Genomic DNA, 27,403 nt, shown 5'->3' with positions numbered 1-27,403 from the left:
CCTTCATTCACCATCTTTGTCTCCCTGTAACTGACATGTCTAATGAAAAGACGAAGTATTTTTACCAATAACCTTTGACCTGACACTGAATCGGAGCTCGTGGAGTACAGGATCGATCATTCTCACAAGGCGTAATTTGTTTTGCCAGTCTTTATTTATAAAGATATTAAAGATATATCTTAGAATAATGAAAGTCCAACTTCTCACGAAAAGAAGATGTTTCTCTGTGTCCGTTTGGTTTTGTATGATTGTGTAGAATTACAGGAAGCTAACTCCGAGTAAATCTATTTCCACATGCAGTCATGACACGCGTACTGCGTTGTATTTTCATATGGAACCCACAATGAGGTTCAATATTCTTTATAAAAATATGGTCTGAGGTACGCAATCCCCCTGGTATCCAAAGTTTGTTTGTGTGTTGTTACGTGATGTCACCCCATGTTGCCGAACAAACGCAATTTTGCTTCATTATAGTGTGAGACCAAAATTATTAGCATTTGAACGAAGTTTACTAGTAGGTATTGGTGGATAGGCATGGCGTCCAAAATGAAAGTAAAACAAACTCTGGGCTATTCATTGGTTTTGGTTGGTTCAATCCCTCAATACCGCAGTTACACGAAGAACAGAAACAGTTTAGGAAATCTCAATATTTTTGTTGAAAATATCACTGAAAAACGATTCTGCTCAACATGATTATTATGTTAAGAAATAATTATGAAAGGGGAAAAACACACAGAAAAATTGTGTACCCTGCTTTTCTTTTACAAAAAAGAAAATTAGACTGATCACGTATCTAGAGATAAAACAACAACAGCAACAACAATAACAACAATAGTCAGAGTGTCAAAGTTCAGTGCACAGTGGGAAGATTCAAGGCTGCCCCGGAGGAGACGGACGCCCATCATAGCATGTGTCTCAGTGCAGCACAAATTGACGCCACGAGCAGCAGGTTGGAGAGCGACACCTGAGACGCAGCCCCGCTGCCGCTGCCGCCGCTGCCGATGTTTGCCCCACACGCTAGCCAGTCCGACGCGAAACTTCTCGGCGAAGAGACGAAGTACACTTCGTTATCTTTGAAACTGTAGACTTGCCTCTTCTCTAAAAAGTAGCTGACACCACCAGCTGTGGATACACGATATGAAAAAGAACAAAATCCTTGTAAATACTGACGTAGTAATCACGATACACATATATGGTAAACTTATTGTGATGTACAGTTTGGGAGCTACCAGTGCACACCATAAATTGAAGCATTTGATCGAAATTTCCAGACAATTAAAATCATCACAAGGACCAAAATAAAACTTTCAAGTGATACCTTACTTATAACATAACACGAAGTATTCTTGGAGTTATGATTAGAAATATCCCATATTTTCTCAATGTATCCTTTAGCAGCTTTAACCCCAAATATCTGAAGTCAACAAGAATGGAGTTAATTCGCTTTGCGACAAAAACTCTCCCAAATGACGTCATGTCGACGGGCCCTCATATGTCGACCTGACCATGAAGAACGGTTCGAAACCCAATACTTCCCAGAGATGCGTTCAGTATCACTTTTACGATTTCTCGTTTAGACAAACATGTGAATGAATTTACGTAGATCGCTTCTTGTAGATTTTGGTTGACAGTCAGACATGACGACATTGTTCAATTACTTTCAGCATTTCATTGTTTTTTACAGATAATCAATGGCGCTATATAAATGCTATTTATCATCATCATAACTACCACCACCTCCACCACCACCACCACCATCATCACCATCATCCTCATCACCATCATCATCATCATCATCACTACCACCACCACCATCATCATCATCATCATTATCATCACCATCATCATCGTCACCATCATCATCATCACCATCATCACCATCATCATCACTATCATCATCATCATCATCATCATCATCATCATTATCATCACTACTATCATCATTTTCCCAGTCATAGTCATCATTACCATTAGTTATCAAAAGAAAGTCTATTTTTCTCGTGTTGGCAGAAGCTCTTCACAAATTCGAGCCATGGTTTAGTTTGGGTTGAGATGAGTCCAGACCCATATGAGCAAATCACATAAAACGACTGGCCTCGTATATGAAGACTTAAAAAGGAAGTCTTGCTCAAAGCAATTATAGAATAAGTAGTAGGTCTCTATAACACATCTCTGTGGTCCTACCTTTGCCCTGCGTCCACACGGCGTCGAAATTTCCGACGCGCCCTCTCCAGTTTGCCATAATAGGTCTCGGGTAACTCGGATCCACTCGCATGGTATTCTCGTTGATACGCCAGTAGCGTCGTCCGCTGAATAGGTAGATTTTATTGTTTCTTGCCCATTTGAAAGCTGCTTCGATCTTGTTGGTCGCGATTCCCGTTCGTTCCCGGATGTCCATGGGCTGGTACACCCCTCGTGAAAATTCCCATATCTCATTACCTGTTGGCAAAATAGAAATTACCATCCATTCCTTTTTACCTCGGTGCAAATGATAAAGTCATGCTGATTAGATCTCTGTTTAACTAGTCACCCTCAGTCAAGTAAAGGTGCTTCAAAACTATTCCTTTCATCTTTGTTGAATCAGTTTAAAGGACATATTTGCTCGAACCATTCAAGAGGAAAGGACTGAACTAATAGCAACTTCTTTGAACAAAACAAAGAATAAGAACGTTTTAAAAGACTGCCTTGAGGTAAGATAAATGTTGCTCACGCCATAATGTGTGACGTCAAAGCTTAGATATACGTTTGACTATATAAAACTAGACCTATGCGCATTCATGAGGTGAATACTGATGCATATTCATGAGAGGTCACCTGAAAAGAACACCATTCTTTGCTGGCCCCTGAACGTCCTGATGAAAGCTGCGTCGGGCGGTGACTGCATATCAATGAACACGGAATCGGTTGCCATGGCAATTGAGACTCGCTCTCCCGCCTTCTTCACCCAGAATTGCTCTCCCTGCCAAAATAGAAAACAATAGTAGAAGTGTAAATTGATATGGGATATCCCTATCTTTGTATCATTCGAAAAGTAATTGATGATTCCATAAATCAAAGTCGTGAAAAAAAAACCCACCTGATTACACGTGATTTCGGATAAATATCAATAATATATCACTTAGAAATACAAGCACAGAAAGAGAAACGCATTTTGAAATGTAGTACGACTTTACTCAATACTTACAAAAGGATTATAGAACAAACAAAAGACGCAGACTCATGTTTAAAACCTCCCCGCTCATTTTTATCACCTCTTCACTTAATTTCATCAGTTTCTATGTCGTCTGGAGAAGCTTACATCGTACGAAGTTTCGTTTCGTCACTTGTCATTTATAATCGGGATTTACATCGTCAATTTGATTTAAAGAACAAACATTAATATTCGTCAGTATCGTCACTGAAGTTCGACTCTGTTGCTAAGCGAGTAAGGAAGGCTGGGAGAAATTGATCGTATCTTTTTTCGAACAAATTCATTATGTCTTCATTCAAATTCGTCAAGTTTTACATTTGTATAATCATGGTTCTTAATATCCAGATCTGTAACTTTTCCACTGTTTTCTGCGTGTCGGTCGAGTTTGTAAACTGATGTAAGTCAGTGCCGCCAAAAGAAAAAAAATAATTTGTGTATAATTATGATTAAAGAGAATGTAAGAGAATGTGAAATGTTAAATTTGATGAGCAAACGATTTGGTAAAACAATATGCCGTATATCTGGGAGACAACTTTGAGTGAAACTCTGGCGAAAATTGGCTCCAAGACGAAAATCATTTTAATGTCTAGTCTCTTCAAACCTACGAATTTGAATTGAAATTGTCAAAACACAGGCAGCAAAGCACGAAATGAAATAGTAAAAAGATGAACTGAAACAAACATTCAAATATTCCGGAGTGCTCGAAGCTGAATGAAACAATGACGAAGATGTATAGATAATAACAGTATAGGAATGTCAACAATGCCTATGATATCAGTCGGAAATTGACAAAAAAATCAGGTACTGTTGCTCAAGTTGAAAGGTATTTTGTCGAAGAGTGTATATTCTCCAGTGGTGGTGAGTTTTTGATGTGTCACGCCATCATCAATACTTTGTTTCTTTGACGCTCTTTTATCATTTTGTCTAGTGATGATCATAGCGCCACTTGTTTAGAATGCGTTACCATTGCAATGGCATTGTGCATAACGACATCAATTTACGTTCTATGTGTTTTGAATAGCAGTGCTTGGCAACAAGAAATAAAATCAACCCGCCTATGTTCTTACGTCAGTTCAAAACGCTGACCTTTAGGCAAGATCGAAAGCAAGAAATGGAAAGACAGAAAAAATGAAGAAGAGAGGTAGAGGTATAGGTAGAGAGAGAGAGAGAGAGTGTGTGTGTGTGAGAGAGAGAGAGAGAGAGAGAGAGAGAGAGGGAGAGAGAGAGAGATGGAGGGTAGGGGAGGGAGAGAGAGATATTTGGGGTGGGGTAGGGATAGCAATGATATAGTATCCGACCAGAGTGATACACTGTGATGAATAAGATAGAAATATGAAAAAAAAAGTATATTTTAAACAGTTGTGGAAAGCAAAACATCAACATTTGAAAAAGAGAAAGCAAATGACAGACTGTAAAAATGTAGGGAATAGTGGCAAGGAGAAATCCTTTGTCTGCCCCCTCCCCGAAGAAACTTTCTCGCATACGCCCTTGTACTCGAACCGCTGTTGCCTGGACATCACGCGTATAGCTATCATGCCATCACAGTGTGGAGCTCGAACTCCGCCTCACGTGACGCTGCTATATGAATGACGAAATCATCTCCCTGGCTCCAGTTTGACACTGATATGCTATCTGAGCCTTCTACAGGTATTAACTGGTTACCGATGTTGAATAGTCATGCGCCTATGACATTATTTTAGGCACATTATCATGCGGAAGATGCCGCTGTCAGAAGATACCGCTTTCGCAAACGGGGGATTTGATTTTATATTTTTTAATTTAGCTTGTTTTCTGTGTTTCTCACCAAGTATTCAAACGGGCAGGGTTTGCATGATCAAAATACAATAAACCGGTTTACTAACATATTCAATTTTTTACATGTCTTTCTGACAATAGTTCTTGACAACCTGAAAGCTTGCCCGCGGTTGTCCGACGTAAAACAACTAACAAGTTTCTAATGTAATGCAGACTGGATTCCAAGTTGTTTGGAAGCCTCTCTATTGCGTCCTGATAGGTGGAGATACAGTTTTTGTGTAGAGGTTGTCATAGTTGTTAAAGAAAATAATGAAACATAAGAAAGGCTTACGCTGAAAATGTAGAGCGCTGGACCTTTGGTGCCTGTGAGAGTGCCATGAGCAACCGCCGAGACAGGGGCATTGCACACAGATCTGTCCCTTGGTCCCCTGTCGGGCACATTGGGCCGTCCTGGTGGAGGGCGGGGCCTGTTCGGGGGCTGCGGCCTGGCCCGGGCACCTGGGGCAAGATAAAAAAAAAATGAAACAAAACAGTGCTTTACAACAAGTCATAGTATGGATAATGATGATGATACTGATGATGATGGTGACGACGCTATTACTTCCGCCACAACAACAACAACAGCAACAGCAGCAGCAACAACAACAACTACTACTACTATTACTACTACTTTGTTACTACTACTACTACCACTACTACTACTACTACTACTACTACTATTACTACTACTACTACTACTACTACTACTACTACTACTACTACGTCTACTACTACTACTACTACTACTACTACTACTACTACTTCTACTACTGCTACTGCTATTACTACTACTGCTACTATTACTATTACTACTACTACTACTACTACTACTACTACTATTACTGCTACTACTACTAATACTACTACTACCTCTACTACTACTACTTCTACTACTACTACTACTACTACTACTACTACTACTACTACTACTACTACTACTACTACTTCTACTACTACTACTACTACTATATGTCTGCTACAACTACCGGCACAATGACTGCTGCCACTACTACTACTAGTAGTGAAATATACTCCTGTAGCTTTTACTATACTTGTATCAATATTGATGATAAACAAATATATTTGGGCTTGTTTGCAGGAATTAGCGTCTACAATGTTTGCTGGTCCTTTTCTTTCAAGAGAGCTCTGCCGAAAATCAAAATTTCAACCCGGCATTAAGAGGTAACTATTTTTTACTTCATCGATCGAAAGGGACCGAAAAGTAGGTGAAAACTGGTTCCCCCAGTCATACCTGTTTTCAGTTTTTTATCCTAAGCATCCTTTATCAAATGAAAAGATTTTCTAACACGATTTAAGTGGAAACATTAGTGTTGAGGATTGACTTACCGTAGAGATTCTGAATGCCCCGGATGTCGTCGCTCGGCAAACGGAATTTTGGTTGGTAACCTTGATAGTAGGGCGCCATCAACGCTCCACTAACTTCAGAGTGGGCCAACCCAAGACTGTGTCCGATCTCGTGCGCGGCAACAATGAATAGATTCGTGCCTGGTATGAGACGACATAAAGAGAAAAAGAAATGCTTAGGAAGAACTATCTTTGTTACAATGACAGATGGAATTGTAAAATGTGAGGCAGGAGGAAGTTGCATTCATAGCCAGAGATAGTCAGATAGATAGATAGATAGATAGTCAGATAGATAGATAGATAGATAGGTAGATAGATAGATAGATAGATAGATAGATAGATAGTCAGATAGATAGATAGATAGATAGGTAGATAGATAGATAGATAGATAGATAGATAGATAGTCAGATAAATAGATAGTCAGATAAATAGATAGATAGATAGATAGATAGATAGATAGATAAATAGATAGATAGATAGATAGATAGATAGTCAGATAGATAGATAGATAGATAGATAAATAGATAGATAGATAGATAGATAGATAGATAGATAAATAGATAGATAGATAGATAGATAGATAGTCAGATAGATAGATAGATAGATAGTCAGATAGATAGATAGATAGTCAGATAAATAGATAGATAGATAGATAGATAGTCAGATAAATAGATAGATAGATAGATAGATAGTCAGATAAATAGATAGATAGATAGATAGATAGATAGTCAGATAAATAGATAGATAGATAGATAGATAGTCAGATAAATAGATAGATAGATAGATAGATAGAAAGTCAGATAAATAGATAGATAGATAGATAGATAGATAGTCAGATAAATAGATAGATAGATAGATAGTCAGATAAATAGATAGATAGATAGATAGTCAGATAAATAGATAGATAGATAGATAGATAGATAGATAGATAGAGAGAGAGATAGATAGATAAGAGGATGGACAATATAGATACTTAAAAAGAGACTGAGCGAAGAGAGATGAAAAAAAAATTCCGTAATAATACTTAAGGTCTTTTAGTTGCATCAGTATCATCTTGATCATGGTAGCATGAATCAAATTCAAATGAGGATAAGCAGTGTCTACAGATACATATCGTGCATATTATTATTGACATATAAGTAGACACGAATAAATGTATGGTTCTCTTAAATGCGTAGTTTCTATTAAATTTGTCATGTTATGTCAATATTCAGTTGATTTAAAATCTAAATATTAGTGAATCTGGCACAACTCTTTGTCGTTCTTCTGTACCATGCCGTGTTCTGTCGCTGAACGTCTCGTCTTCGTCGAAATGGACGTCGCCTCCGATGCCGTCACCCGGAAAGTAAGCGTGTGCCAGCGTCCCTCCTGGCCCGTCGAACGCGTAGCCATCTCCGTGGGACTCCCGAGCAAAGAGTATTATGATGTCCGCATTAGGAAAATTGGTCTCGGAGAAGTCCAGGCGAGCAACGTCGCTCCAGACCTGGAAAGATTGTGCCATGACTCGCCGAATGGTGGCGCGACCCAAATCTGGCGTGAAGTTCTTGATGCTGTCGGTGTAAAAAAGGTAAGTGTATGATCATGTTGGCTGAATTCCATCAACAGTAAAGACATTGTCGTAGCATGGAAATTTTGAATCAATTCTTTTAGATTTCAATTTGCCGATAAAAGAATCATTGGGTGGAAAATTGCAGTATTAAAATCAGTGAATAATGGCACCGTATAAACAATAAGTGGATTACGGATATTGGGTTTGCGGTTCATTGTGTGGTAGTCCTGAAAAGGACTGTTGGAATAGGAGATATGATCGTTTCTATGTTACTTACCATTGTCAAGGTTTGTATAATGAAATTTAAAAGACATAGGGATCTGAGTGTATAATCAGTTTAATTCAATTCACTTTTACTGATAATCATAAAAATGTAGAATATCTACAGTATAAAGTGTGACGGGGAGTTCAGAAAGAGTAGTTAAACTTTTGACTTAACTGTGATCCCTTTGTAAATTTAAATTCAGATGTATTAATATAAAAACAAAGTCGAATTTAAAATATTTCATAAGAGTAATAATTCATCAACAAGTAAAGTCAAACATAGGTAACTACATTAACAATCAAAACAAACAAATAGAACAAAACAGTGATTACGGACCAGGGAAAGAGCGCTGTATTACTCAGTAATATCTTAAAAATGAGCTCCCGCGTGTTGGAAGAATGGGGACAAATCCAAAGTCTTACTATAAAAGTTTTAGAAAGCTCTATTTAGTATATTATTGGGTTTCTTGGACACATACGTATAATCATGTAAATTTTCATTTGAGTTAAAATAACATTAACTAGAATTTATTCAATTTTGGAATAATCGGATTGTGGGAATATCTTGATTTTCATAAAAATAAGATCGTCGCCACGCAGTTGATATTTCGACTTCTTCGTGCATCAAATACATATATATGAATTGACATGAATGCACAATAGAACATGATATAGTGTAGGGCATGCATAGTTACATAGTATCAGCCGGGTTCATCGTGAAGTCACGAGTGCGCCATATTTGGTAACAGGCAGATGCACATATTTTTAATGATTTTGCATTTTTCTTTTTTCTTTTTTTTTTTTGATGTCGGCAGTCTGATGGCTAGACGCGGAGGAGGTATTTTCCATCACAAATCTTGGCGGACTACCCCACCCCCCCCCCCCCCAGCCTGGCTGAATGTTCTTAACATGAATCACAGAAAGACGACACAACAGCGGGGAGTTGAACTGGCTCCAAGATTCATTAGCATCATCACATTACAGCACTCTGTCGTCGTTTTAGCTCAGATCCATTTACTTAAGGGGAAAAAGACGCTAACAAATTCAGAGCGCCCTACAAGTGTGAGGATTTTTAACAATATTGCCTTCAGCTAATTGCAGATTTCCGGCCAATGTTTTAGACATTCACACTAGCCTGTCATTAAACAGTGTTCAAGACCACAGATGAAGAAATAAGGAAAGAGTTTACGATGCAATGATGTCTGTTTATTTTTGTATTTGAATCGTGAGAGAATATCAGCTGGGCGGCCAAAGTAATAAACAACTATCATCAACTGGTTATCACCTCAGACTGGTCATCACTATGGACGTGCACAGTAAAAAAAAAAGAAAAAAAGAGAGACAGTACAAGGATTCTTAACATGACGAATATTTGGTATGAAGCCGTGGACGGAGTTAGGTACTAGGATTTAAGGTTTCTGTTGAGCCGAGATAACCCTTTCCATTCTGAATTCTGAAATGCCCATAGACTTAACAGGCAGGCTTCAGGTTCCCGTACGGAACGGGTTAATAACGCAGAAGACCTCAGATGCAGACCTTTTTTTTTTTTGGACCTCGATTGGATACACATGTTTCGTGACTATAGTAGAGAGAAAGCCACTCTAAATTGCAGACGAGACACGTGCCCAGACTGCAGATCTGCATGGTAGGTTTTGTACAGGAATCCGTCCACATCAACCACAGTTAACTTGTTCTTAGCAAATTGGTAATTCCTAAAAGTTATGAATTTTTCCTCTGTTTACTTTGACATCTTTGGCATGGGAATGCAATGTGGTCCGGAAAATATCATTTGATTTATTCGATCTTTATGTATTACAATACGAATTGTAATTACATAAAAAATGACAATAATGGTAGCAGTGAAAATTACGATTACCATTATTATTGTTATTATCGTAATTTATGATAATGATAATAATCATGATGTTAAGAATAACCATGATGACTAAAATAATAATAATCATGATATATTATCATTTATTATTATTATCACCGATATCATAACAACTATTAAACTGAAACAAAATAAGCATCATGCCCGCTATTAATACTCTTCTTATTGTTGTTATCATCATGAGTAAAATCATTATCATTTCCAGGAGTTGTGAGGCATAGGGTATGAGATGAGTCCCAGTTTACTTACGCCCATGTCAGTTTCCTCTTGGTCCAGCCATGCTGGATGGCGAACCGCCTCCTCCTCGTCTCCGACGTGTCCACCGGCCTGTCCGAGTTGCCGCACCGCTTGCTCTTGATCTTGGCCAGGGTGGCGTTGTTCAGCCGGCCGGTCTCGGCGAGGCCAGCCATGCGTTGCAGTCTCCTGATCGCGCTCTCCTCATCCTCCTGACTAATGACACCTTTTACGTTGGCCAAGTACTCGTATTTCTTCAGGAAATTCTGCGTGTGGGAGATGAAAAAAGCGGGAGATTATATAAACTTGGAAGTGTTTTGGAAATCAGGCACAATGTTGTCTATAGAATAAGGGTACGTGCACTAATGAATATAAAGACACATTGACATTTTTATTTTGCCCATTTGTTTTCATTTCACTTGAAGTACCTCAAAGACTGTATAGTATGAACCGCAACAATATTGACTTTTGCTACTTTTTGGTTTGTGCATTGCTTGACTGCAGTGTCCTTATCATTCGTGATATTATTCTCACTATTTGTGCCTTTCTTCTCTGATATAGATAAAACAATGTATACTTAAATCATTATGAAAATAAAAGTCAACTCGATCACTATAGTGTAGTCTGGTTGTGGCATTCCCAGAGTATTATTCTTTGAAGTAGATTTCAAGTGGATATGCTACGTATCGATACTAGATCGTATCCTGCTCCCATTTGAAACTTGCCTAACATCCTACTCTTTACCCGTTGAGGATGGACTGATTTTGCTATAACACGTATTTCCCATAGACTCCTGCCCGAGTATACTCACGACTAGTCTCCAACGGGTTAATACTCTCAACATTGGATACGCTAAGTTTATCGAAATTGATATCCGATCTGATCCGAAAGAGGTGTGCTCATAGTATGTAATTATATTCTAAGGATATTCCATAAACAGGATTCTCCTTTTAATTTCCGGTTCTCTCCGGACTACTAAGAATCAAGCGCAGACTCTCAACGATGGCTTTAAGTACAGAGTGCAGCATAGGCTTGTAAAAACACGAATAAAAGACGTATGCCTGTGCACAACGTAGACTTGAGTCTCTATCTTCAGGCGGTAGATTTAAAAAAAACACGTTTTAATCAATGTCATCTATTTGATTCCAGCGTAGATAGAGGCAGAACTAAAAGCTGAGCTAACCACACTTTGTCAATTCATTCTCTCGTCATATACTTCCTAATTTGAGTGGTCATTCTCCCATGTTTCGATGCAAAAGCGTTAATTCAATGCAAAAACAAGGTAATGGCTAAACCAATGTTTATGTATTGCATGCTATATGACAAAAGGTTGACTATACATTTAATGTACGATTTTCAGGAACCAACTGCATATCACTCGAAGAATACTAATGGCATTCGTATAAACACAGTGTCATGTAAATTCAATTGGCAGCTCAACTGGAACGCTGCCTGACTGGTACAATGCTTTTAACCTTCAACTGAACAAATACTGTTAATGCTGATGTCTCATAAAAAAAGATATGATGAGTATTTGTGACGGCAAATGCATATCATTATTACAAGCTTGACGAACAAGATGAAAGAAAAAAAAATTCAACACTGACATGACTGATAAACAGTGGTAGACAATACCTAACAGGCTCTGTGTATATTTTCGAAGAAATATGAGAACAATGTGTAATAAAGATTAGTAGATCTTGCAGCCGTCGCAATCTTTTGATTACATTGTAGCACGAATCGCGAGACTTTCTTTTAATAGTGAGAATGATTGTTTTCACCTGTTCAAAGATATTTACACATTCTTCAATTCTACGTAAGCTGGGTTCTGCTGACTATTGCGCTGCATCACAACAATTATCTACCATTCCATGCGTCCCACAGTGTGAGAACCACAGTGTGAACACAGTGTGAACATAGTGTGAACACAGTGTGAAATCTCCTCACACTGTTAAATTCGAGCGTTTTAACAGTGTGAACACAATGTGAGTCGTCAATTCACAGTGTGAAACAAAGCACTGGTATACTATGTGAACATACTGTGAAAACCACACCACATTGTGAAATCATCTTCACACGATTAAACTCGGACGTTTTCACATAATCGACTATATGAACACACTGTGAACACACTGTGGGACACTGTGTTCTTTCCAGTAGGGTACTTTTAACATGTTTATAATAATTTGAGATGACAGACACTGCCAAATTTAGGCAGTGTATACCGCGCAGATTGTTCATTCGTTGTATAATCATATTCTTCCCTGTGTGCCTGCATGCCTGACATTGTTTCGCGTTGAAAACTCGGTACCCCAAACAGCCAAAGCTAGGAATAGGCCTATCTGTTTGAGTGGGTCTCAAGCACAGGCCTTCCCTGTCATTCAGCCTGCCCACGTGATCATAACTAACAAATTCTCCTAAATCACCCTTAATTCCTCCCGGATATTGGGTGTTGGAAACGTAACCATCAGAAAAAGGGCTACCACTAGCACACGCCTTATTCACACGATGTTAATAGCCACACTGCTCTCGTGGTAATCAACATATTCATACTTTAAAAGTTATGAAACAGTTCAAAGAAGAACATTACTGCTAATTACATCATAAACAGCTTCTCGATCATGGTAATATAGTTACTCAATAAACATAAAACAAGACAGTAACATTTTACGAGAGTTTAATCCATGCACGTATAAGGTTCATCAGATTTGGTAATGTTGGCAAAATCCAAAACATTCTTTCTATAACATAATAGTATACAATATATTTCCTCGCAGATATATTGATATACTGTCAATTACGCTGTCATGATGCATATTGCAGCCAGTATTCATTAGATTTTGTAAATGCTTATTGATGGCTACCCTTGTTTATTAACTGTTGATTATACTGCGCTGATGGAAATAGCTGGCGAAAAATAGCCCGGAAAGTTAGTGTAGGACAAGCTAATAATAGGTGGACTAAAAATAACTTGAGTGAATCTTTCCAATTTGTTTTTCATAGTCATGCACGCATTTACAGCAAAGGTGTAGAGTACGGACGGTCTATTTGTCATTAATGTCAACAGTTTATCCCTGTATGATAACAACTAATCATATCTTAATTGTTTTCAGTGCGCCTCCACACAATTGTTACAAGCATGACAAGTATACATATTAATGCCAATCTGTTGTAACTTGAACTCTTCTCGGGGTTCCAACTTAAATCACGTGCTGTTTGATCGTGCTGAGTCGCAGCTACACGTCATTGTAAAAACCACACAAAGTCGTATCTTGTTTTAGCACTTTCGCTTCGAAATCAGATATGATAGGACTGAAGTTGAAATGAAAAAAAAAGAGAAAGAAATTGATGTGGATGACTCACAGAGATACGAGAATTAAGAGATTACTCTATGTGACGTTTATCGAGATATTCTTTACAAAAAAGATGTCCCGTATTGCAGTACATTTCAGGCACCACATTAAAACTGCTATACTGAATGCTATATTTCGTATCGAAAGAAGGGTAATAATGAAAATTGAAATTGTCTGATTTTGCATTCTCTGATGAGGAAAAAAAAAAGATATCTACAAGTATACATCCTCATGTCATAATTTTGGTAACAATATTGACATTGATGATACGATGTTAAAACTGATATTTTTTTGCATGTATGTTATGTATGTATATATATATATATATATATATATATATATATATATATATATATATATATATAAATACATACATATGTGTATTATATAAAATTATATATATACATATATATATATATATATATATACATAATTATATATAATATATGTTCATATTCTGTATAATCACATCTGTACTGTATATTTATGTCTATAATATTTATATACTTACTTACATTTGCTCATTACAATATATAAAGCGTAGCAGCTGCTACTCCCTACTTTCACATAGCATTAAATCAGGTACAGTCAGATAATGACAGGCCTACCTGCCTACTGTTGGTTGACCGTTTTTGCTTCAACTTCTTCTGAATACATTGCTTCCACTTTATACTACTACTACTACTACTACTACTACTACTACTACTACTACTACTACTACGATTACTACTACTACTACTAATACGATTACTACTACTACTACTACTACTACAACTACTACTACTACTACTACTACTACTACTACTACTACTACTACTACTATTACTACTACTACCACTACCTTCAACTTCCGCCTTAGTTGTCTTCTCAACTCCTGATACTTTAAACCATTTTGAAACACTAGTCTTGAATGCATTGCTATACGAGTGTGAAACTTGAGAGTTATGTATGCATAATGCTTATATATTGTATAGTCATAAAGGACAACTGATACTGGTCAAGAAAAATTAATCCTGGGAAAGATAAGTCAATGGACAGGTCAGTTGCAATCTGCAGATGGCATTTTGGGAACTTTAAAGGGTGTGTACAGTTCTGGTAGAGGTGAGGATTTAGCTTTTGACATTTTGTGAGATATTCAGAATCCACTCTATGAGATGTCAAAGAGCATGCAATTCTAAGGGGTATCGAAAGTTTGTTTGATGAAATTTGGTTTTGAAATGGCTGAGATATCCAAAAACAAGGTGGAACAAAGAGATCCTAATAAAAGGCGTGGCCTGTCGCCTTTTATTATTATCACTTTTTTGGGTATCTCAGCCATTTGAAAACCAATTTCTATCAAATAAACGTTGAATCCTTCTTAAAATACCATGCTCTTTCATATTTCATAAGAGGTTTCTCATTATCTCACTTAGGAATGTTCAAAACATGAATCCCCACCTCAACCAGTCCTGTACAGTCCCTTTAAGGTCTTTCTAGGGACGGGGTTACGACCTTTCAATGTCAAATGTTGTTCAAGGAGGAAAGCGCCGAGCTCTCACACCCAGCTACGATAAGGTATAAAGTGCGTCTTCATGTATTTTGTGACAGCACCCAGCTATCAGATACAGTCGGGGCTTAACTCCTCACTTCCTGCCGAGAAAAGCCGCCTGCGTCACTGACACTTGTGATCAGGTACGGGCAGGATGCTACCGCTTAGCGACCATCGCAGAATCCAAACACAATAGGGAAACTCCTAAATATGGCAACACGTCTTCCACCTAGAACAATAACCCGGAGATTTTGTGTGCAATATACGTCAAGAAAAAAACAAGCAAACAAAAACAAATTAAAACAATGAAATAAACAAAGCAAAAGAAACACAGGACTAATAAGATGAAAATGTCAATTTTTACGAAGAAAATTGGAATAAATCATGTAAGAAATAACACCTTTTCTTCTATTAAGAAGGCTAAGTCAGCAAACAGCACCAATGATAGAAATTTGTATAAGAATGATATCAGGCATGCTTTTTAATGTAAACTAACTTCTGGCTTGCTTTCATCAGACCTATACTCAATTCTACAACAACAGTTTAGAATATGACTGTGATTAAGGAAGAAGGTTAGTGGTTTGTGGCCAGGTACTGAATTTTATCAAACAGTGTATTATTTGCATGGTGATCAGGGTAGAATTGTAGCTACGTGATGAGGATAAAGACATTCGACGCATGCAGGCAGTGTATGAAACTGTACAGAGCCGCTATAATTTGTCAAAGCAAGAAACAAGAACAAAAGTAAAAACTAGGTCAACATATATGTTAAAACAGACAAGCAAAGAATGGAAATAAGCAAAGTAGTGACGTCATGTAGTCCGAGGGACTGGCATCTAACACACTGTTTTTGTTTTTATATGGCATTGCTACTCGCAGAAGTTACAATAAAAATCGGCTATCGGCATTTTGTCGCAAGCGAGCACGGTATCACCTTTTCGTCTATCCTAACACCATATGAATGCTTGACATTTGCATCTTCTTTTTAAGGTTCTGAAAGGTGTTACTATTTTTCCCCACAAGTTCATCCGGAAGGCGGCCTTTCGGACGAAAATAACACGAGACAATGTTAAAGTCGGACATTCCAACATTTAGCGCAGAGAGCAACTTAAGTTCCGTTAACAAGTTAGTGTAAACCAGTGTTGACGTATCTTTCATGCATACCTCAAGGGTTTTCCGCTTGCTGCATGACACGAAAATGTTCCAATCCCCCCCCCCCCCCCAAAAAAAATGACATTATTTTGGCATCAAATCATAGACGGATCAGAGTTTCATGGGGCATCTTTGTGTCTACGGGACCCTCTAAGATGTTTTTGAAGTTTTGGTTAATATCCAATGAATGTCACATGGTGAGGTGGTGGATTGGTTATCGTTGAGAAATTTGTTAGGAAAGGGAAACTCTCACACCAGTCAGGCAGGTGTCAGATATAAACCCTGTTTATCGAAATAGCACAACTTTTTCACGAAAAGGTTTTCAGCAAAATTAATCATTTGACAGGGGATATGAATTTAATCTGTTGAGGCATGCATGTGTAATGGGCACACAATTGGAGACAAAAGGGCTTTTTACACTTGTAAATTTTTGCTTAGCCCCGGACCAACGGTGGGGCTAAGGGGGGGGGGGGGGCCTTAGCCCCACCGTTGGTACGGGACTATCCTTAGCCCACTTTCTGTTTACACTCGTTTTTGCCAAAGTGGGCTAGCCCCACCGATAGTACGGTACTATCTGGCCCTGCAAAATAGCAGGGGTTAGCACCGCAATTGCGGTGCCAAGCAAGTGAGTGTAAACAGAACGAAAAAATAATCCTGGGCTAAGCGACGGAGACGAAGTCCGACCCTCACTGACCAATCAGAAACGAGGTAATCAAGTGCTGCCGGTGCGTGCGTGCACGTGTACAGTACACAGCGTAATCATGAATATTCATGTGGTTTGGAAAGTCCGGGGCTAAGAAATACGAGTGTAAAAAGGTCAGTTTTCTCCTTAGCCCCGGACAAGAGATAGTACGGGACTAATTGGCGAGTGTAAAAAGCTGAAAAAATTGGTACGGGACTAACGATAGTCCTGGGTCAGAGAAAGTCCGGGGTTAAGAAACCCAAGTGTAAAAAGCCCTATAGTGGTCAAGTTTCGAAAGAGTCAAGAGCCAATTTCTATTTATGGTGCATGTTTCAGGGCTTTTGTTATTTTATCATCAATGATGTATTCCCTTACACCTACCCAGACATTTCTCACGTGTTTGTTTGTTTTTCCGTTTCGTGAGCACAATTTTAGTGAAAACAGCTATGTTCAACCACCCTTAACCTGCTTAATCTACTTCATTTATCGAACAGCTGTTGAAAGAACTTGATATTATGTCATAATTTATCAAATAGGCGTTGAAATGAACTTGACATTAAATTATATTGCTACCAACATGTAACAGTAGATGTTTAGTGAACACAAGACCTAGTCGTTGTGTCGTGATCAAATGAGTAGGCCTACACATTATAGATGAAGTAAGAAATGCAAAACTGAAGGTATTATTATTAGAACAACAGCAACTAAACATACAACAGAAACAGAATTTTTCAAAAGCAACTTTTGAAAAGAGACTATAAGATATATACTGTATGTGAACTCACATATGCATACGCAACAGGTCAATCTCATTTTCACACAGAAGTTAGTCATATAAAATGTAAAGATGATCGTTTACACTTTGTCTATTGTGCATACAACCTTTCGTTTAAAAAGTTACCCAGTTTTGATAAAGGATGGGCATTTTTGTCTTGTAAATGTTGAACTCAATACAAGGCTGGTGTACGAACATGATATCTACGATTGTCTTTATCGCTAAAGGTGACGTATCAGAGACGTCAGGCTTGAGGCACCCTCTCTCTTGGGTTTAGGTGCTCCGAATATGGGAGGTCACCGGTTCCGTTTCCAGAGAGATGGGTAAAGGGGAGCTGGGCGGGGGAGGCGGAACTCAGTTGACGTCAATATTTTCGTCTTTAAATTTCATCAGAAAGGGATTTCTTCATGACAATTGACATGGGAACAGCTTGTTTTTTTTTTTTTTTTTTATAATACACCGATCAGTTCTAATTCCTGTGAAGTTTGGGAATAAAGGTAAGGGTTTTTTTTATCCCTTTTACTTGCAAACTTCTATCAAGGTTTCTCTTATCTCGGCTTCTTGCTGACGTCATAAGATCTACGCCATGAAAATATCTGTCTTGTTCCTATCTCTCTTTAAGCCTTACTATATATGGCATAGGATAGATTGTTAATGACGTGATTTTATATCTTTGTATACATGTATGTAAACAATCACTCAGTTATGTACACAAATCTAGCAAGTACCAAAGTTCAACAATACAATCTTTATGACGTATACACAACGCAAAACCCACGCACATAATTCCGCAGACATTATTCGGCACCATAGATTCAGAATGAGATCCGTTCTAGGATGTAAATTAGTGTGAGTAGATGGGTGTGCCCGTGACTTGTAAATGCACTAATTTAAGATTCGTGTCAACTTACAAGAAGAGAAAATCATTTTTCTGTATTTTGAACGCACATTTCTGGAAAGATTACTGATAGGGGAGTCATAGGTGTAATGGTATTATTTACCATTCGCAGATGAAAAAAACAACAACATTAGTGCTTCAAAATAGTTTTAAAACGTGAATTAGTGGTAGAAACAACCAATGCAAAAATATTAATCAGTATAATCAATGTTAAATATTCTTAGATATGCAAGATGTGAAAAATAATCTTAATAAAATTGTTTCCACAATGAACCGTCGACAGTTATGGTTCATTAAGAAAAATATCATTATCTCCTTATATTTCAGGCTTTATTGCGAAATCTTTATATGGAAGGATGTTTTGTGATACAACTGACGTACATACTGTATATGCGTCAAATGTGATAACTCAAACATCTTTTAAATCACTGCTCCCAGTGGTACACAGTACCTTTAAATCACAATAGAGTTGAAAAAGCCTAGTTTTACTTTTTTTATAATGTGATATTTCTAGAGACCCTGGCACTAAACAGTCAGCTGGAATATTTCCAGCTGCGTCGTCTATAAAAAGCAACAGTGTTGGACTCAATCTTTGTCATCCTATGGAGGCAAAAAATAAAAAAATAAAAAACAAATCAGACAACATTAACAGTAACGACATCGACCCCACTATGGGACATGCTCCTGGTTATGTCGTTTGAATCATGATTCTAATTCTGGCTCGAGATGCAGTGGCGTGCCTCCAAAGTGAAAGAGAGGGAGAGAGAGAGAGAGGGAGGGGGCAGAACAGAATGTAGAAAGACCATACCAAACTACCTAAAGTGAGGGTAGAGTCATGGAGCTGCAACTTACTACAAGATCTGTAGTTGAGCAAAGGGTGTAACGAGAATGTGTAAGAATGGGGGGGGGGGGGGTGGTGGTTAAGGAGGGGTATCACGAAACTTTTTAAAGCTAATCTTCCTCAAAAAAAAATAAAAGCCAATGAATTTGCATCTTTTCATCATGTTGCGAAAATCTATGACATCTGGGCACAGTTATACAGTGAAGATGTATAGAGTGAAGATAAGACACCACATTTTGAATTTTCGATCGAACGCTAAACATTTCTTGTTGCTTGAGTATCATACAGATCTCGTTATGACTTCCTCTTTTTTTTTTAAAGATCGATTCGTACAGAATAATATTTTTTTTTCCATCTTGATAGTTGTCATACCAATTAAGCATCCTTTTCTGATATCAACTGGAGTCGTGACCAAAAAGAATCTTTGGAATGATTGAACTAATGACGTTTTACTCTCACGACGAAACACAAAAGGTTTTGTGGTCTTGATGAACAATGTCACATATTCGTCGATTTTTAAGATTTCTTAAGGACATTTAAATTATAATCCATTATTTAGACATTTCTTCCGGCTTCGCTAAAATGTTTTTGTCAAGATTTTTATATTCGCATCATATAAATATAAAATTGATTTGGTTACTTTTTTTCTCTCTCGTTTTTGAGATATTGTCCTCTTTCGCATTTTCAATTCGTACCAAGTTTCCTCCGTAGATAGCATCTCGTTTCAGGATTGAATATTTTAAGTATACAGGAAACTGGCCGTATCGCTTGAATAGAGAGAAATATCATGTAAGGCCAAATCGTATATCTTGTTTTCCTTGAGATAAGGAAGGAAAAGCTAAATCTCAGCTCACACTAAAAGCAGAAGTCTTAAAGTGCCCAGCTGCAGGGAACATGTCATCGTTACAAAGAAAAAGCTGATCTTTTAAAATTTTGTCTGTCGAGGAAGAACTGGAACACTCACAGCTGACTGACATCAAACGAAAACGATAGAATTTAGATAAAAAGAACACGTATGTTTTTCTTTCATTAATTGCATTGGATTAACGAATTAAACAACAAAATAATTGTGAAAAGAAATACGAAGAACACTTCAAAGAATATTTCGCACAAGTCCCCAAACATTTAATGCGTTACAGGAGACTTGATTAACTACCCAAGACTTGCTGGGGTTATTTTGGTTCAAGCAAAATGTTATCACGAATTTTCAACCCCTACAAAGATGAATAACGCTGCACGTCATAATCACATGAACTTCCGTGTGCCCTTCCCACTGCAGAAAATATCCTCCGATGGACACGTCAAGATTACGAGACGTCTTGGTAAAGGGTAAGTCACTCATAGATACCGCCTCTATTTCGATTTGAAAAAAATGTCAAGTTTACTCAAACATTTAATGTTTAAGTTTCCTGTATGATTTAATAATGGAGATGTATTTTTAGACGCAGGAGTGAGAACTTTTGGTGGGTGATTAAATCCTCCGGTTGAGTAGGTGGTCTGTATAAGTGCTGCAATGTAAAGACCGTCAAAAAATAGATCCCTCTCCCCCGCTTATCACACAAGCCCAATTCCGTCATTGCCGACTTGAATGTAGACCAGGTGAGACTGAATATCATCACGTAGTTACATTATTTCCGTTTTCTTTCTCCCCCTTCTCTTAGTGTTTCCCTCCCCTTTTAGGGCAGAAAATAATCAAGTCAGTGCTGTTGACATAAAGTGTACCATTATAACACCAGGGGGCTGATGTCGCTGATGATTATGATGTGCTTACTTCGACTGGGTGTCTGTTATCAGCGAATGTACATTGAAGATTTCATTCTTACACACTCTATAGAAAAGGGTAATAACAGAGGTTTGGCTGCTATTTGTATTGCTGTGGGTTACGAACAATGACAACTGCATAAATGATGAGAAGATGAGTTGGTTTGAGCCATAAAAGATTCCTTGTTCCAAGGAGGTACTTATCATACACCTCCTTGTTGGTTATACTTTGTTAGGATCTTCTGGTGATGTAAGTTTAATTTAAACGCGTTCACCCTTTGAGCTAAAAGTGGGATACACTGGGCATACGGGACAAGGGTTGATACTAGGTCCCGACTGCTAGAGCCGCAACTAATTCACGTAGTCACCTACGTTACTCATCGCTAAGAGGATAATCAAATAAGAAAGAGTTGTGAAAGGGTTTCGACCCCTTGTTCATCCTGGGCTCAGAGCAGTCAACGGATTGCCTGTTAAACAGAACCACTATCACTGACGTGCGTAATGCGACAAAATGAGAAAACAATGGGACGTCCCAGTAAAGGGGGGGGGGGTGAAGTGGTGGTGGTAGAACAAGGAGGACAACTGGTGCCTTGGGTTGCCATGGTTGCAACTGTGGGAGGATCACGTATGAACGTCTTCAACTCTGAAGCGGGTTACGCAGCGCGCAGCTGTCTGGCAAAGATACGCGTAGTCAACAGATATATTCATCAGCCGACTCTTGAGAACAGTTTTCATCCCCTGTTTGTGAGTCCGTGATCTATTTTTGGCTGAGACTGGCAGGACCTTGGCAAATCTTAAGGGGCCTCCAGTACCGGCTCTTTTCTGTAAGGACCTCAGAAACACTTCATCTGATCTTGTGTCAAACAAAAATGCGTGCCAGAATTAAACATTTTCAACGCATTTTTGTATTTACTGCTGAACGGAAATACTGGAAACTGAAACTGAACGTGAAATGCTTAACGGCACATCAGATATGACCGGGATCACTCTTAAAGGACAGCTCCATTATTAGGGACTCAAGATCAGATGATGGACGGATAAAAGCGTCAGACAGGGATCTTTCTCGAGGACTGACGCAGAGAGAGGGAGAGAGAGAGGGAGGCTGTGGTTTGTGCTTCCAGGCTAAGTTATGAAAGGGAGAAGGATCCGATGCAGCAACCTTTACACTTGGCGGCAGAGAAGTGGGAGAACGTGAGGGTGATAATGCGATGGCATTACCACCGAAGAGCGCGTGAGGGAACTAGTTTTTACCTCCCAGATTACCAGCTTCCGGTAATTTGTGGGATGTCGTTGTTCTGCGGCAATACTGCCGAAAGACCGCACATCTCAATGTTCTAACAAACATAGGTAGTCTGGCCAGGATATGTCCACTAAACCCGAACACATCAAAGTTCATGAACACCATTGCATCTATCACTTTTGTTTGTTTGTTTGTTTGTTTTCTTCCCCGCCACAGTTACCTTGTCTACTTAGTTCTGGCAGAAGACCATGTGCAAAGTGGATACCAAATTCTAGCTGAATTTCATCTGAGACCATCATGTAACTGGTAAGAAAAAAAAAAGCCTCTACTTTGCTACTTTTAAACTAGACCCATGTTGAAAATGAGAGGATCAGTCCTACATTCCTGGCATTATAACCGGAAACAAAACAGTTTAAGTTCTATAGACTGGAATTTAACATCCTAGAGCTTTGATGTATTGTACCCATCTTGAAAGCGAAGGAGTGAAATTTAATCCCTAATCCCTCCTTGGAGTCAATTGATTTGTCTTTTAATTTCTTTTTTCCATTTTCTTTGGAGGCAGGATGTTAACTGCGAATGCTTTATGACTATCTATTTGAGTCTCTGATTACATTATAATGACATCTTCATAGATATATCTTATTATGATTATAAAATCATATAGAATAACAAAACTATATCTATTATCCCTGTTGGAAGAACTCAAAGTCCTTCAGTGTGAACACATTGTGAACACAGTGCGAAACATTTTACACTAATAAATTCGAGCATTTAAAAATTTGAACACATTGACAATCATCAATTTACAGAGTGAAATGGAACATTACTATGTGAACACTCTGTGAAAACCACACCGCAGTGTGGAATCATCTTCACAATGTATTCACAATGTCAACAATATGTTCTCATAGTCGGCAATGTGAACACATTGTGAACACATCGTTCCGAATTCACAAAGGTAGTTTAAATTTAGACCAAAATTTGAATATAAACCATGGTCTAAAATAAGTGTGAAATAAAGATATAGTTATACCTTTAACATGTGCGTATCGATGCACGTTTGTTACTGGACGTCAAAATTAATTTGCATAAACCATGGCCTAACGAATTCAGGCCATTATGAAAACACTGTGAGAAATTGATCTCTTAAGCAGGGATTCTACTTTGTCTCGTACGTCTCTTCAACCATCGTTTGTACGTACTAACTGGTGAGTTTTTTTACTTAAATAGCGAGGCAAAAGTATGTCTAATGATCCCGAGACCTGCTTTGATTGCGATTACTTTATTCCTTACCTTGTGCCCCTTCCCGATTAACCAAAATAACCCTCTGGATTGATACGCTACCGCGTCTCTATTAATCTTCTCGCTTATGGTAAGATCATATTTCTGAGTCACTGTACTATTCCTGAATTTCTGCATTCACAGATCAACTCGATCATGAGTTCGTGGCAGCTTATGCTATGCTGTTTCTATACATAACTTCCTAAATTTCTATAGCATATACTTCTTATCTTATCTACATGTTTTTTCGTATATCAGTTGTATAATATACTATTGCTCGTGTTTTTCTACTTGTGTAATACTTTGCAATAATTTTGATTATTGCATTTGTCATTGTCTGCACATTTGGAATTTGTGTTTGTTTGAATGCGGAAATAAAGCAAACCAAACCAAACTTGGTGATTTATACAGGAATATCTGTATGGTTTGAAACTTATAGATTTGTAGATCACAATCAAGAATTGGAATGTCAACAAGCAAAACGCTCCTGGAAAACCCCAAACAAACAAACAAAAAACAAAACTTAAAACAACAAAACAAAACTTAACAAAAAAGGGGGTAGGCCTACGTGAGTGAGTGGAGCACACGGCAGGACATGTGAAGATAGGCGAAACGCTAGACAATACCCGGATGTTTACCCTTCTATGCCATGAATATACAGCGTGACATTCCAGGGTTGATTTATCAATTATTTTCTCTCTTATATGAAGACGACATTGTATATATAATGGATAATTTACGAAGCCAGAAATAATTCACAATTTCTTGTTCGTTCAATATACATGTGTGTGCAATAACTTCCCACAAAGTAGCTCACTTAGCAATTAATAATTGCCTCATTAAGGCGTCCGGTATATTATAAGAGGGCTCAATGAGTAACCGTATACTAGTAGTTTGATTTCTGCAGTTTGTATTTTTCTTCGGTGCAGAGTTATACCCAGGCATCACTTTAGATTTAGTAACGAACACCAATTTTATTGAACTCGACCCAGCTTATCGTTTAGCTATGACTTACATTCCAATCACAATGATATTGGATCGATCCTAATTCGGAAAACAAAGATGATACTATACAATTCCACATACCACAACAAGGCCCAACAATGATATTAGTGCTAGAAATAAACTGATAATAATGATGATACTAGTGATGATAATGGAATAATAAATCATGACAACGAAAAGTTTGTAGATTATATGTCTTGATTGGAAACAATCTTCCATGTAGCTGGAAGGAGAACATCTGAAAGATGTTAGGTTAAAGTAAATGATGAATGATGATGATAATGAAACGGCATTTATATAGCGTCGTTTATCTGTTAGAAACATTCAAAGGCGCCCTGCTTCCACAAAGTGTCACACATCACTCACAAAGTTGTTTGAAAAGATAAGTCGTTAACGATGTAACTATATGTCAATGTTTATGTTTATATTCATTTCCATTATCCTGGATCTCATGTTGATATCATACGTGACCTCATCCATCATAAGAAAGGAGATTGCCATAAACCTAAGTATGAGGAATTTGTCTATTTAACCAGGGATTCATGTGTAAACGCTTGTAAATTTGTCTTGTCAGGTTTGACGTTTTAATACTTCCCTAATTCATGTTGAAAAATCTTCCATATGTGCTCACATATGATCGCTTTGGTCACATGAGTGTTGAGAACAATGAAAGGAGATTGAGGGAAAAAAAAGCTGAGAATACACCGTAGAACAAAACAAACAAACAAAAATAAGCGGTCATACATTCGAATAATATTGATTACAAGGATAGGGAGTCTACAGTGGGTCATCATTCTGAAACATTAGCAAATGCCTTTGCTGTCTTTAATTCGTGGGAAAGTCTTTGAGGAAGAGTATTTGATCGGCACTAATTGGACATGTCCACACACAGTCCTGGCACATATGTAGCGGGAGGAAGTGTCTCATAGTGGACTAACAAACACACATGAGCCGATCATCATGGTCGAGGAACAGCCCGTATCATTACTGAAACACGCCCTTTCATTCTTACACGAGGATTGAATATCATCGGCCGTTTAACACAAATCAAAACGCCAAGCCACATTCGAATTGACTTTAATATCTAGGATAGAAACAAACAAATTAACAATGATCTCAGTTGGGAATTTAAAATGTTATGGCGTTATATTTTATTACAAGTTTTTGTTTTTCGAAAAGGTGATAAAAGTCTCCATAGCACGTGCAAAAATACTTGACGTGGTCACGTCATCGTATCTCATGTTGAAACTTGACTTGCGCACAATTTAAAAAAAAATAAAAAGGTCTCCAATGCAGGACAGATAAGATAAATCATATTCGTCATATCAGATTATTGTACAGTTGTATTTACGCAGCAATAACTTTTTTTGTTGTTGTTGAAGGAATTGTCGTTGCTATATTATTGGTCGAAAACACTTATGTGTGTGTATGTTGATTCACAATAATGTGAAAGCTTTTAGATTGTAAGACCAAAGCTCGTTAACTTTCCAACTGTGGTTAAGGCCAGTTCACCCTTGGATGAAAACATATGAAAGTTGGAAAGGGATTATTGTCTTATTCTTCAATTTCACATCCAAGGTTTGATAAAACGTTCTGTCACTGTTTGATTCTTTTCCAACTCAACGTGATCATACAGTGGTAGTTTAGTTTAAATCATCAATATGAATAATCAAACTAATTAATACAACGTAGTTTCGTCAAAAGCGCTTGTAGAAAACTTTCTTTTTTATCAATCGAATCGATTTGAATTCGATTCAGTTCAATTCAATCTCTATACGAAGTGAGTGCAGAAACGTTGCTGACGTCATGGCACGCAACGCCCTTCTAATGCAGGCAAGTTTCTTTTTGCACCGGGTCCTGCGAGAACTGAATCACGTGTCAACAAGTGCACGGGAATATCATCGAGAGCTCAATCAGTTGCCATGAGGGTCACGTGCTCGATGACGTCACTATTAAGTATAGGCCTATCCCGTGTTATGAATGATATGCTGTACTGATGACGTCGTGTTCTTTGTTGATTGATTCCACGACTCGGAATCGATCAGCCAGAATGAAGCCATGGATGATCACCATTTGATTGCCTCTTACCTTAAGATAGGCGACGTCGTCGGCGTCGAAGTCCTCATCGGAGTCGTTGCTGTTATATGAAGGTTGTGACTGGCCCTGGGACTGGCCCTGGGACTGACTCTGGGACTGGCCCTGGGACTGGCCCTGGGACTGGCCCTGAGAAGGGCCTTGAGACTGACCCTGAAAGTGGCTCTGAGACTGGCTTTGTTGCTGACCGGCGCCGGCGGACTCAGCGGCGCTCGCGTCCTGGTACTGTGGGTAGTAGTCGTTGTAATTCGCATAATCTCCGTATTTATTGCCCCAGAATTGTCCGATTACACAGGGAAGAAGAAGCAGTCCTAGTAATAACACCATTGGCCTTTCGGCTCCTTTTGTAGAATTCCTGACAATCATGTTGGATTTGAATTTTTTTCTGTTTTGTTTCGACACTCCTACAGGGTGTCAACAGCAAACAGAAAACACTTAAAGATTGTTGTATAATCACGAGAGACTACCAACAACTTCACACATTTAGCAGAGTAGAAGTATTC

The 27,403-nt window shown here is 38.2% G+C and overlaps 1 protein-coding gene across 1 annotated transcript; it reads right to left on the bottom strand.

Moving 5' to 3' along the window:
- Nucleotides 1–901: 901 nt before the first annotated feature.
- On the bottom strand, nucleotides 902–27,403 carry LOC139745257 (macrophage metalloelastase-like). Its single transcript, XM_071655659.1, has 9 exons — nucleotides 27,103–27,403; nucleotides 26,895–26,991; nucleotides 10,306–10,556; nucleotides 7,622–7,899; nucleotides 6,332–6,490; nucleotides 5,277–5,443; nucleotides 2,815–2,959; nucleotides 2,169–2,439; nucleotides 902–1,109 (listed from the first exon to the last, which is right to left on the bottom strand). The coding sequence occupies exons 1-9, from the start codon at nucleotides 27,264–27,266 to the stop codon at nucleotides 902–904; spliced, it is 1,740 nt and encodes a 579-aa protein (XP_071511760.1). The 5' UTR covers nucleotides 27,267–27,403.

Source organism: Diadema antillarum, unplaced genomic scaffold, assembly GCF_040938485.1.
Source record: "Diadema antillarum isolate AM-2024a unplaced genomic scaffold, OU_Dant_1.0 seq00001248_RagTag, whole genome shotgun sequence".
NCBI lineage: Eukaryota > Metazoa > Echinodermata > Echinoidea > Diadematoida > Diadematidae > Diadema > Diadema antillarum.
The sequence above is the reverse complement of the archived record's forward strand: the minus strand, read 5'-3'. Positions and strand labels throughout refer to the sequence as shown.

Coding starts and splice junctions, on each gene's coding strand:
- LOC139745257 (XM_071655659.1), bottom strand. CDS start 27,266: ATGATTGTCAGGAATTCTACAAAAGGAGCCGAAAGGCCAATGGTGTTA. Junction 6,491..7,621: donor CAGCGACAGAACACGGCATG/GTACAGAAGAAC, acceptor GTCTCATACCAG/GCACGAATCTATTCATTGTT. Junction 5,444..6,331: donor GGGCATTCAGAATCTCTACG/GTAAGTCAATCC, acceptor ATCTTGCCCCAG/GTGCCCGGGCCAGGCCGCAG.